General features: G+C 42.8%; 1 protein-coding gene and 1 long non-coding RNA gene across 13 annotated transcripts in view; one reads left to right on the top strand and one right to left on the bottom strand.

Annotated features, from left to right (window-relative positions):
- Nucleotides 1–10222, bottom strand: part of LOC125153630 (uncharacterized) — a 29372-nt gene extending 19150 nt beyond the window's left edge. For 3 of the 4 annotated variants that reach the window (XR_007147522.1, XR_007147524.1, XR_007147523.1), the window contains exons 1-3: nt 10094–10222; nt 2594–2918; nt 2392–2488 (exon numbers count right to left, since the gene is read on the bottom strand). This is a non-coding gene — a long non-coding RNA (uncharacterized LOC125153630). The remainder of the gene's footprint in view (nt 1–2391; nt 2489–2593; nt 2919–10093) is intronic. The other variant, XR_007147525.1, reaches the window with a different exon arrangement.
- A 70-nt stretch (nt 10223–10292) lies between these two features.
- The window catches only part of ZNF793 (zinc finger protein 793), a 28612-nt gene continuing 25817 nt past the window's right edge, over nt 10293–13087 (top strand). For 4 of the 9 annotated variants that reach the window (XM_047836912.1, XM_047836910.1, XM_047836909.1 and 1 more), the window contains exon 1: nt 11749–11883. Coding sequence is in view for 4 of the 9 variants with exons in the window: in XM_047836907.1 (XP_047692863.1) it covers nt 11843–11883 (41 nt within the window). In the remaining 5 variants the exon portion in view is untranslated. Of the gene's footprint in view, nt 10546–10741; nt 10808–11741; nt 11884–13087 lie in introns of those variants that run through there. The other 5 variants (XM_047836907.1, XM_047836904.1, XM_047836906.1 and 2 more) reach the window with 4 other exon arrangements.

Below are 13087 nucleotides of genomic sequence, written 5' to 3'. Positions count from 1 at the left end.
GGCCACACTAGGTGGCCACATAGGGATTGGGAAACCCACTGGGCAGGCAAATCCCATTCCCTTCTCTGGACCTCAGCCTTCAGGTAGGCCAAGCTATTGTTTCCAGGGGCACTGGTCTTGGGACTAGAGAATAAGAAAGGTATCAGGAGACTAGATGCCCGAGACTACAGGAATTCAGACCAAGCCCTCCTCTGAGGCTACAGATACAAGGCAGAGGGACAGGAGCTCCACAGGACTTGCCAGCTTTGTCAAAGGGAGGCTGGCTGTTCCTGACACTGAGGTCAAGAATATGTCAGGAGGATAGCCACTGAAGAAAGAGCCTGGATTCTGGAAGACCTATGGGAAGCATTATTGCCCTTTCTCTCCTCCTCTATGGTCCATGTTATATTCCAGGGAGTTCACTTTTCCTTCTCCTATGTCCACTTGTTCTTAAACCTGTCTGCTCAGGCCATTTCTTTTGTTGTTTTCAGTTGTGAGCATCTTTTTCTCATTTCCTTGGTTTATTTTCTTGTTTTTAAACTCATAGAAGAGATTCTGTTCCCTGTCCAGTTGACCACTGCTTTTCTGTGTCTTTCACTTATGACTGACTTTATATTTGTACTTCCCCTGTATCAGTAAACTGTCTTTCACTCAGAATTTCATTCAAATATAATTCACTCAAACAAAGCACACTGCTACTCCTTTAAGTGTATGATGATTTTTTAACAAACATAGAGGTGGAGTGCTGCCATAATGGAAGCTCCAACACAGGGAAGGGGCAGAACCTGGAAAGCCTTTCAGGTAACTCTTTGCAAAAGCCACAGAGCCAGGAAGAAAACATTTCTTTCCCATTGTGTTCCTTTCCACAGTGATTATAACCACTTCATCCCCCAATCACCATTGTCAGGGCGCACAACCCCTGACACAATTTTTTGAAGTTAGTAGCCCACATGTCCAATAGCGGTATAGATCTCAGCTAGGAGTCCATCTCAGCTAGAATCAAAGTGCGGACATCAGGCTGTTAGGCAAGCTATCCATACTGTATCTTTCCATGAAGCACATCAGGCTGTCATTGCCCAGAAACCAACTCAGGTGGGGAAACTTCAACTCATACTTTGTCCTCACTACAATTTTAACTATCTTGTCTCCATAAAGCCCTGCCTCTTAATCCAAACTAACCATCAAAAGCCATCAATGGGACTTGGCAAAGCAAAATCCTGGTCATATCACACCTGAGAAAAGCAGGTCCTACCTTGCCTAATTTTTGAAACCAGGTCACTGGAGAAGATGGAGGATAAATTCTCAACTGGTTCTATATAGTCTTCAATTCTTCCTCCACTAAATACTGTCCAATATCATGGCTTTCCCACTTCTCTCCAAGAGGAAGAAAACTCTTGTACAGGCAGAAAGCTGAGGAGGATTTTTTTAAGTGAAGAGGTTGATAATAGGCAAGTGGGAGAGGGACACTATGTAGGGTCTTCCATCAGGAACCCTTAGTGACAGACAGCACCTTGTACTCTGGGGAAAGGTAAGGCCTGAGAATCTTATCTGGCAGAGTGTGCCTGGGGAAGGAAAAGGCATGTCTGTGATAAAAACCAGAGAACTCTTGGAAAACCAGAAAGCACCTGGAGCATCTTCTTTCTTCCAGGAAGACAAACATTCTATTTTTCTGGAACTGCCTTTTAAGTTTACAGAACTATGCCTTCCTGTTTGGAGAGGTTCTCAAGGAATTCAGACCAAGGCCTCCTGTGGCCCCCTCCATTAGTTCGTACATTCAGGGCAAAGGGAGAATGGCACCAGATAGCTGACCTATCTTTTAAAGGAAAGTCCAGCCAGTCCCTGTCACATGGGGCAAGACTCTCCCAGGAGGACAACTACTTTGGAAAGAGTCCTGGCTCCAGGAAGGCCTCTTGGAATATTTGCTCCTGTGGAAGAAGTAAGGTGCCTGCTAGCCCACCCATATTTACATCCAACTCAGGAGGTAGCACCCTCAATAGCCAGGTCCAGTTATCTGAAAGGAATTGGGGTAAGGAATTGGTGATATAAGATAGGGCAGGTGCAGCATTTCCAGGAAAGTGCTCTAAGAGGCATGGCCCCCCTTGGTAGAAGTTTTAGAATTGGCCCTGTGGAGGTGCTGGCCCACCAAGGTGCCCAAGTCAGGAGACAGCACTCTCCATGACCAGTCCCAAGTACAGCTAAAAGAGGTGGGGTGGTTGCACTATTTCTAGGAATGTGCTCAAAGAGTCGGTAACCCCTGGAGTTTGAGGCCAGGATTGGGGTCCTTTTTCAATGTCTGAAGGAGGTACTGGTCTCACAATACCTATGAGTGTCTATTTACAGTAGACACTAGCACTTAGGGACTTGGACCTTCATATCCCTGCCCCCAACCTACCAGCCACATTCCCTCCATACCAGTCTGAAGAGGTGACAAGGGGAGCCTAGGATGTGCGGTAGGATCCTTGTCTCAAGTCTTCATTGAATGTGTGAATGTGATTGTCCCTGAAGGAGTCTGCCAGAGATATGAATGAATGAATGAATGAATGAATGAATGAATGAATAAAGCAAAACAAAACAAAACAAAAACAAAGAATATAAACATAACAAGAATACTCACTGTCAACTCACTTTCATATTATAGAAGAGGTACAACAATAGGCCATGTACAGTCTTTATAACATCTCACAAGCCCTCTTGCTCTAAAGGGAACCACATAACTAATTGTAGATACATTGAGAACAGGAACTTCACGGTGGTACAACATTATAAACTGAGCTGCAGATCTTAATGGAAATTCTGCCATTTTCCCACTAATGTCTTTTTTCTGATCCAGGATCTGCTTTACATTGTTGTTATTTCTCCTTAGCCTTTGCCACCTTCCACGTTTTCTCAATCTTTTCTTGTCTTTGAGGATCCTGATGCATGTTTATTTTGTGTAAGTCCTAGGAAGAAACAAAATCAAAATGAAATTCATAGAATTCTGTTATCATTGAAATCATTTTTTCTCATCAACATATATGTTTCTTCTGGGATATATGCTATTGTTATAAATTTCTCTGTTGATATTTTCTTTGTACAAAATAACTTTTGGTTTCACTATGCTTTACGTACAATGGGATCATTCATTCTTAGCTCTTGGCCTTTTCATTCCTGTTGTCTAGTGATGTTACCTGCATTCTATTTTTCTTTCACTTTAAAATGATATCCAATTGCTTATCTCTTTGCTTTTTCTTGGTGGAATGGTTGCTCCTTTGATAGCCCTTTTTTTTCTCTGGAAGGTTCCATGGTTTTGTTTTATACTTTCATCAAATCTTCTCTTATGGTGATATCTACATGGCTCAGTTGGTTAAGCATCCAACTTGGCTCAGGTCATGATCTTATGGTTTGTGAGTTCAAGCCTGGTGTCGATCTCTGTGCTGACAGCTCAGAGCCTGGAGCCTGCTCTGGATTCTGTGTCTCCCTCTTTCTGCCCCTCCCCTGCTCACAGTCTGTCTCATGCTAAACTAAAGCAACATCAATAGTCCAAAACTACTCTGTTTAGACGGATCTGCTTACACAGTTGACCCTTGAACAATATGAGGGTGTTAGGGGTGCTGACCCCCCCATCAGAGTTGAAAATCTGGATATAACTTAATTCCCCAAAACTTAACTACTAATGGTATACCATTGACTGAAAGCCTTAACAATAACATAAACAGTCAAACAACACATATTTTGTATATGTATTAAATACTATATTTTTAGAATAAAGTAAGCTAGAGAAAAGAAAATGTTATTAAGACCATTATAACGAAGAGAAAATACATTTGCAGTACTTCACTGTGTTTATCGGAAAAAAAATCCACAGATCAGTGGACCATGCAGTCAAACATACGCTGTTCAAGGGTCAACCATACTGTCTACGGGGTTGTTGTTTTTTTAATGTTTAGTCATTTTTGAGAGAGAGAGAGAGAGACAGAGCGTGAGCAGGCGATGTGCAGAGAGAGGAATACACAGAATCCAAAGGAGACTCCAGGCTCTGAGCTGTCAGCACACAGCCCAATACAGGTTTGAACCCACGGACCATGAGATCATGACCTGAGCTGAATTCAGATGCTTAACCGACTGAGCCACCCAGGCACCCCTCTACTCTTTCTGCTAGGTCTCGGTCATGTGGTTCTGTTCCCTTGCATGACTTGTTATCTATGACAGCTTGCTGGTCATTATCCCTAAAAAGTTATTTGTGGAGGCAGAAGCATAAGGTTGGTATGCCCACCTGCAGTGTGGACTCTCATTCATCTTGCCAGGTATTAGCCAGCCCAACTCAAATCAAATTTGAGGTTCCTTAATTGATTTAGGTTGTGAGTCCATAATTTCCCACATCTAGTAAACTTGAAAAGAAAGAAAAATAGAACTTTGCCCCAGGACAAGCAAATGAGGATTGCTGGGAATGGATCCCAATCATTGGTATTTTTTAAGTTTCTGAGTGACTTTAAGATTTAGCTAGAATTCAGAAGCACTGGACTTAAGAGAAAGGCAGAGTATAGGGGCCAAGTTGTAAAAGAAGAACATCTTTAGACTTAAACATTATATCTAAACATGATCTTCAGTCATGGGCCCTCATACATGGCACTGACCATAAGCTAAAGATAAGAATTTACAGTTTTTTTCTTTTTTTCACAAAAATATTTACAAAAACAGAGAGAAAAGATTAATCACTATGTACTCATTATCCAGATTTAACTTCTATTTTGCCAATTTTGCATTAAGAAAAGTTATTTTAAAAAACTAGGAAATAAGGAAACATTACTATGTCATCCTGTGTGACTCTTCAAAGTCATACCAGAGCATGGTCCAAAAACCCACCCAAGGTTGGGACACCTGGCTGGTTCCGTCAGTTAAGCGTCCGAATTCGGCTCAGGTCATGATCTCACTGCTGGTGAGTTGGAGTCCCATGCCAGGCTCTGTGCTAACAGCTCAGAGCCTGGAGCCTGCTTTGGATTCTGTGTCCCCATCTATCTCTGCCCCTCCCCCACTCGTGCTCGCTCACGCTCTCTGTCTCTCTCTAAAAAATAAACATTAAAAAAAAATTTTTTTTTAAATAAAAGTTGACCCAAGGTCTAATAAGCCATTCTAGTGAAGGTTTTCTAAATTCAGCACTGTTCACATTTTTGGCCAGATAATCCTTTGTTGTGGAAGGTTGTCTTCTGCATTGTAGAATGGTTGGGGGCATCCATCCCTGGCTTTTACCCACCATGTGCCAGTTGCATTCTGCCCATCCTTCCCCTCCCACCCCCCCAGATGGTGACAACCAAAACTGTCCCCAGACATTGCCAAATGTACCCTGGGGATTAAAATTGCACAGTTTGAGGGTGCCTGGGTGGCTCAGTAGGTTAAGAGTCTGACTTTGGCTCACGTCATGATCTCACAGTTGGTGGGTTTGAGCCCCATGTTGGGCTTTGTGCTGACAGCTCAGGGCCTGGAGCCTGCTTCGGATTCTGTGTCTCCCTCTCTCTCTGCCCATCCCCCACTCATGTTCTGTCTCTCTCTCAAAAATAAATAAAAATGTTTTAAAAAATTAAAAAATAAAATTGCACCAGTTTGAGATCCTACTACTTTAGTGGAATACAGGTGTAATTGGCTTTTTACTAATTAGGACTCAGACTATGCATATGCATAGCTAGGTATTCACTTGCAAAAAATTGATGCATTTCATCTATTAGTCTATTACAGATGCAAATTGATTTTTTTACAGGAAAGATAACCTTAAAGGTTTGGTTTTTATTGCCCTGTAGGACATGAAATAGTTTTGTATCTAAATTTGCAATCTTATTCCAAGAGTCTTTCTTCCACTAACTTGGCTCCAGCAAAGCAATGATTGCTCCATCATGCAGGACAAGAGGAAAATGCTAATAATCCTCTCTGATCTGAAAGAAAAATCTCACAAGTTTAAGGACGTCTTTAAGAAATCCAAAGACATCAATTATAGTATTTTTACCACAGCATCAGTTATCTATTGCTGTATAACAAATTACTCCCAAACTCAACAGTTTAAAACAAGCATTTAGTATCTCACACAGTTTCTGAAAGTCAACAATACGGGAGCTGCTGGTTAGAGTGCTGAGTCTCTCATGCAGTTGCAGTCAATCTGTTATTGGCAAGGCCTGCAGCATGTCAAGGTTTGACCAGGGCTGCAGGATCTGCTCCCAAGATGACCCACTTGGATGGGGAGGGTATCAGTTCCTCCCTGGCTGTTGGCAGATTTCAGTTCCTTGCTACATGGGCCTCTACATAGGCTGTGTCAGCATCCTCATGACATGACAACTAACTTCTCCCAGAGTAAATTATTTGAGAGAGAGAGCAAGAGAGAGAGACAGAGAGAGAGCAAGTGACCACACCTTGAAGACAGAAGAGGTATCATTTATAACTTAATCTTAGCAGTGGTGTGCCATCACTTCTACTGTATTTTATTAGCCTCCTAGACCAGCCCTGGTCCAATGTGGAAGGGGACTACACAAAGGTGTTAATGGCAACAGGTAGCCATTTTGGGGGTCAGCTGTTACACCAGTTAGTATGATGACCAATTGGAATTATGTTTTTTTAAAAAGCTATTTTCATAAGACAAGGTAACCATTCCTAAAGATTCCAATGTCTATGATACGTAGAGCACTGCTTTGGGTGCTATGAAATGAATGCTGTCAGTATGATGCAGGCAGGCTGGGTCTGAGGACTCAGGACGGTTCCACAGGACCAGCCAAGAGGGTCCTTGGCTTTATGCAGGTGAGAAATCTAATGAGAGCTGGAGAAAGTGAAGACAGAGTTTACTGAAAAGTGTGAGTGACAAACAGAGAATAGCAGACAGAGCGTCTGGGAGACTCAGGAAGGAAAAGAGAATGAGTCTCATCATCACTTGTGGTTAAGTGTTTACATTGGAAAGGGGTTTAGAGTACTCAGTTTCTTTCAGGAATCCAGGGTAGGGTCCAATCAAAGCAAGAGTTTGATGAACAATAGGTGTTATTCTGTAAATCACCAACGGTAGGGGGTGTTGATGCCAGGGTCAGCAGAGATTTGTTTGAAGCTATGTCCTGGAACACGTTTGGGATCTGGCTCTTATTGGATATCATCAGGTGTTTGGGCGCAGGACAAAACCCAGAGAATGATTAGCTTTCTTGCTTCCCCCTTGAAGTGGGAACATAGCCTCTTTGGCTTATTCACAGGCAAAATATAGAACCTGAGTAAACAGGGGTGCCTGGGTGGCTCAGTCGGCTAACCAGTCTGATTCTGGATTTCAGCTCAGGTCATAATCTGAGATTGGGCTCCATGCTGACAGCACAGGGTCTGTTGGGATTCTCTCTCCTCTCTCTCTGCTTGGTGTGTTCTCTCTCTCTCTCTCTCTCTCTCTCTCTCTCTCTCTCAAAATAAATAAATAAATAAATAAACATTAAAAAGAAAAGAAGAGGTACCTGGGTGGCTTAGTCTGTTAAGTGTCTGACTTCAGCTCAAGTCATGATCCTGCAGTTCGTGAGTTCAAATCCCACATCAGTCTCTGCACTGGCAGTGCAGAGCCTGCTTGGATTCTCTCTCTCTTGCTTGCACTCTCTCTCTCTCAAAGTAAATAAATAAACTTAAGAAGAAGAAGAAGATGATTAGTAAATGGGGCCTAACAGAAACTCTGCTTACACACTCTGCATACAGTTCCTACAGACTCTGCCTGAGACCTTGCCCATGAGACAGGCTAGAAGTGCTAGAGTTTTAAGGCCCTTGTAGTAGCACCCAAAAACGAGGAATGAGAAATGATGTACAAATATCTCAGCTTCAGTGGCCCTTGAACGAGACAACTTGTATCTACACTGTCTTCCAGAGTTGCCCACAGCACTGAGCTCCCATTGTTCACAGGGATACACTCCTTGATACACTCTGTATTGGGTTCCACTCCTCCTTTGTCACTTCCCTAGCCCCTACCTGCCAAAAAAACTGCCCACACTCACATCCTTGTCTCAGGTCAGCATCCGGGGCAGGCCACTGTTAGAAAGAAAACCACAAGCCCCAAATCGTGTCATTTATCTAAGCCTCCAAACCAGGGCTTAATACTACCTAACTTAACTGTAGTTTCAACCTCCCGTAGAAACGTAAGTCTTAATTGATGAAGGAGCATGAGGCAGGCTGAAGGATAAAGTACAAGCTAGCACCCCCACCCCCACCCCAGGTGGGATCTGTGTGATATTCCTTGGACACTCCTGGTTCACCCAAGAACAAAGGAAATATTCTTTGGACACTCCTGGTTCACCCAAGAACAAAGGAAGGGGTTTAAGTGCTTGCCATGGTAATGGGGGAAACTAAGGCGAATGAAAAATTAAATTCCCTTTCTGCCTACAGCCCATTGACAAGTCCTTGAAACAGGCAGAGTGACCTCCCTCTACGAGCTCAGCTGCCTCAAGGATGACTCTTTTCTGGGGGCAAAAGAGATCCCGGCTTAACATTGTCCACTTCCTTTATCTCAACTGACCCAGGATATATGCTGGCAATCATGCTCCAAGTTTATGGTCCCCGATATGCATCTGAAGGGTCTCATCACTTAGGTTTTATTAAACAGTGATAAATGGTGTTTCCCTGGCAACAGTTAGCCCCTCAAGGTCCTGGAAACCTTGCTTCCAAAATCCCTTAAAGACATACTCTATCCCTGACCTCCTCCCAACCTGAGGGTATATAATGAGTTACTTGTCACAACCCCTGTACAGCTCTTTGTGCCCATGGGTCCTGTCCCATGCTTTAATAAAATCACCTTTTTGCACCAAAGATGTCTTCAAGAATTCTTTCTTGGCCCTCGGGTCCAGACCCCACCATCACCCCAAAACTTCATCATTAACCAGTATATCAGGAATTTTCTGATTAGAACCAATGAGGTAAACTGTTACTTGGTCCCTCTCCATCCCCCTAAAATGAAATTATGTTAGTTAAGGATTAGCTCATCAGGGACCACAGTGAGAAATTAAATAAACTATCTTGTTTCTCAGCATGTTTGTTTTTCAGCTTTATGAGTCCTTGAGAACTTCCCTGTTCCTGGAAACCCACCAAAGTTATTCAATTGAGCAGATGTCTGGGAACAAAAAAAATCATAAATGTTCCTGGGAAATTGGGAGTTAAGCAAACCCCTGTTAAGTTATGCTTGAACAATTTTTATAAAGGTTTTCTCAGTTCCTGTGACCACTTCTTAATTGCAAGAATAGCCTACCAAAAGGTTGCCCGCTAGCAGTATAAATTGGTCCTGAAGTTTGTGTTAGAGACAGAACTTTGTGGACTATCTCTGTCTCCGTACTACCTGCAAATAGTAAAATCCATTTGCTCAAACCAAAAGACATGGGTCAATCATTTGGCTGATGCACCCAAGCTAGGTGCCCTTTGTGTTCAGTGACAAACCTGGTGATCCATATGGGTCAGTTATCCACCTAAAAAGACTCCCTACTCTTCCACCTAAAGGAAGGTGACCTTGCCTGGAACAATCCTTTCTTTTGCTAATAACTTTCTTGCCCCTTTCCCACACCGCCCCGCCCCATCTTCCTATAAAAGCTTTCCATTTTGTACAACTTCGGGGAGCTCCTTTTGACTTGCTAGATGGGATGTGGCCTGATTCATGAATCATTCAATAAACTCAACAAGATGTTCAAATTTACTCACCTGAATTTTTATTTTGTAACACTACTTAAGACAAAGTCCCTGTATATCTGGCCCAGCATTAACACAAGGCAGGGAATTATGTCTCTCTAATTTTTTTTTATTTCCTATGGGATCTCTCATATCAGCAGCAAAAACATAGAGTGCTAAAATTCTTAATTATCATTTATTTAAAATAGTTGAAATCCTAAAAAAAAAAAAATTTAAAAAGTCCCTGTTTCCAACATTTTCTTTCGGTAAGAGCCAATAGCTTCTTACTCGCCCTCTCCCATGGCTCCGCCCTCACCGGAGCTCTCGACCCTTCCTCCGGTGGCCTCAGTGTCCCCAAGGGAAGAGCATCTTAGCTGCTCTCCAACTCCAAGAGCCGTTGGAAGAGAAGTTTCACCTTTTTGGGGGGAGCTCCTCCTATAAGGCGGCCCCGCCCATTACACGTAAGAAACGGTATAAATGTACGAGGCCATCTTACCTCAGCGCCTGCCCTGCTGGAGACAAAGAAAGCTCAGCTTGGAGGTTAGGTCGCCTCCATATTGGTCACAGCCGGTTTGGGCTTCTGAGATGCTAAAAGCAGGCGGGACGTCTGTGTTTGCAGCCCCAGGAGCACTTGTTTCTCCCAGCCCTAAAACAGCTTAACCCTCTGGTCTAACAAAGGGCCTAATCACTACTGTACGGCACAGATTTAAACATGGCTGCCTCCAACAAGGTGTCAAGAGGGAGCGGCCATCAGGCCTTCTGTTAAAGTTCAGAAACCCAGAATCCTGTTCGTTTGGAAGGTTGCCAGGTGGAGGCCGACAGCCTCAGAGTCGCGACTGAGTCTGCGCACTGGCCACTCGGGATGGGAAGAGATTATACTGCGGTGAGGCGGCGTGGTACGAAGATCAATTTCGGGTTATGGGCGCGGATCCAGGAAAAATGGGAAAGGTCAGTATGAGAAACAGTCAAAATTAAAGACTTCTGTAAGATAGTGATCGGACGACTACGGTGGCCCTTTTGGGTCAGTCATGGGTGCCCGTAAGGGTCAGTGACGAGCGTACTGAAGAGGTTAAGTGATTGGACTTGTGAACCTCGTGGGGGTCTGTGGGGCGGGAGGAGGTTTGTGGGAGTCAGTGGCAGTGTCTGTGAAGATGGATTAGAAGTATGTGGGAATCAATGAAGGAGGGTTCTCGATTTCTTGATTGGCACAGTGAGTGGGGATCAGTTTACAGTGGTCTTTAGGGGTCTGGAGCCAAGTGGGTGCTTCAAAAACATTTATTTGAACAGCATTAGAGCGCAATGATCGGAAGCCTGAGAGGGTCCGTGATTGGAGGTTCTGAGTTCTGTTTGGGTACCTGGAAGTGATGATTGTGGAAACTTTGAGGTTAACTGATGAGAAGGGTTAATGGGGACCAAGGTTTAGAGAAATGCTTTCGGCCATCAGTGATTGACACTTCCTTTAGATCATCGATGGGAGGAATCTGAGGGTATTAGTGATTGAACTTTTGTAAATCAAGGAATGGAGAACATACGGATCAGTGGGGGTCAGCGAATGGGACTGTCAGTAATTGTGGGGGGGAGGTGGGTCTGTGGGGGTCAGCGATTGATATTCAGTCATTGGGGTATCATTGGAGATCAGTGTGGGTTCGTGATTGGTGATCTGTGTAATTCTCTGTTGGGCAATCAGAATGGATCAGTGAGCTTTGTAGTCACTGGCTAGCGGTCTCTGATGGTCATTTTTGGACATCCGGGAATATCAGTGACTACAAGATCCTTTGTTGTAGATTGGGGCGCCATATATGTCTGTGATTAGGAAGCTTAATGGGTGTTAAGAAGGATTGGGAAATTTAGAGGTTGGGGATGGGAGAGTTAAGGATTTGAGTCTGCAGTCCTGCATAATGGGAGCACACTTCACCCCTGTGACACTCTCCAGCTGATGAGCAGTCAGTTCAGTTCAGTCTCTCCCAAAAGCCCACATCAAAAACTCTGAAACCTCCTTCCCCTTTTTATTGTCCCAGCGTCAAAGAAAGTGCTTTCAAAGGACCAAGTGTTAAACTTATCTAAAGTAATATGTTATTAAAGATGTGTCTTCTATTGCTTTTGCCAAGCATTTAGTGCATATTTCTTTAAATGTTTCCTTTAAGGTCCTTTCTGGCAACAGTAATGATGTATCCGTCTGTGACAGCATCCCAAGAATGAGTCTGGTTTCTGGAAATCTATTCTGACTCCATGGCAGCTAGGATGGATGTGTCTTTGCCTGTGGTTAAAAAACAAAGAATTTACTGAGTAAGTATCTAAATTGATCTTGTAAAAGATTTTGCCAAAGGAACAAACTTTGAGAGTGTTTGGAAAATACTTTTATCTAGGCTTAACTTAAAAATGTTGTTAACACACACATACCAAAAAAAAAAAAACTAATTATGTGAGGTGATGGAAGTGTTAACACTATTGTGGCAATTATTTTGCAATATATACATATATCAAGTCATGGCATTGTACACTTTAAACTTCTACATTGGGGCGCCTGGGTGGCGCAGTCGGTTAAGCGTCAGACTTCAGCCAGGTCACGATTTCGCGGTCCGTGAATTCGAGCCCCGCGTCGGGCTCTGGGCTGATGGCTCAGAGCCTGGAGCCTGTTTCTGATTCTGTGTCTCCCTCTCTCTCTGCCCCTCCCCCGTTCATGCTCTGTCTCTCTCTGTCCCAAAAATAAATAAAAACGTTGAAAAAAAAATTTAAACTTCTACAATATTATATGTCCCATACCTCAGAAAGGTTGGGGAAAAAAGAAAAATAAATAAATAAATAATATAAGGAAAAGAAACTGGATCTGGAAGTTACTGTGTTCTAAGAATCTTCTTGCCTTGTTCTGTATTTTTTAGGCATGACACATTTGACCTCCTTGAATCTGTTCCTTATAATATCCTGGCAGAATAATTCAGTAAAGATAAAACCACAAAATCAAAACTTGAAGCTACTTTTAGAAACTGCTCTTCATTGAAATTAAAGTCAAACTAATGCTGATTAAGATGGGCCAAGACAAGATTACAAATAAAACGGATATAAGATTTTGACCATTAGCTTAATGAAGGGGTAAAATGCCAAAACAGTATTTTGTTTTTTAAAATATTATATCCAATTCTCATGTAGTCCTCAGACAAAGCACAATAACTGTAACATTTTCTGAAACAAAGGAAGCGGAAAGGTAAGGCAGTTAAATATCTGTCAGAAGCCATTCACATCAGGCTTTAGTTTTTAGAGCAGATAGTCTCTGTTTTCAATTGCACAGAATCAAAGACAGGTAGTTGTTTTGATGCAGAAGTCATGAGCTTAGATAAGGAGTTAGGGTGTTTTCTTTTTCTTGTGCTATTTTCCTTTGACACCTACATTGTATTTAGTGCCAGGTTGGAGAGCAAATAATTTTTTTTTAATGTTTTTATTTTATTTTATCTTATTTTATTTGAGAGAGCGAGAGAGCATACACACTCCAGCA

This window comes from Prionailurus viverrinus, chromosome E2 (assembly GCF_022837055.1).
Source record: "Prionailurus viverrinus isolate Anna chromosome E2, UM_Priviv_1.0, whole genome shotgun sequence".
Classification (NCBI taxonomy): Eukaryota; Metazoa; Chordata; class Mammalia; order Carnivora; family Felidae; genus Prionailurus; species Prionailurus viverrinus.
Note: the sequence above shows the minus strand (reverse complement) of the source record. Positions and strands in the feature narration are given on the sequence as shown.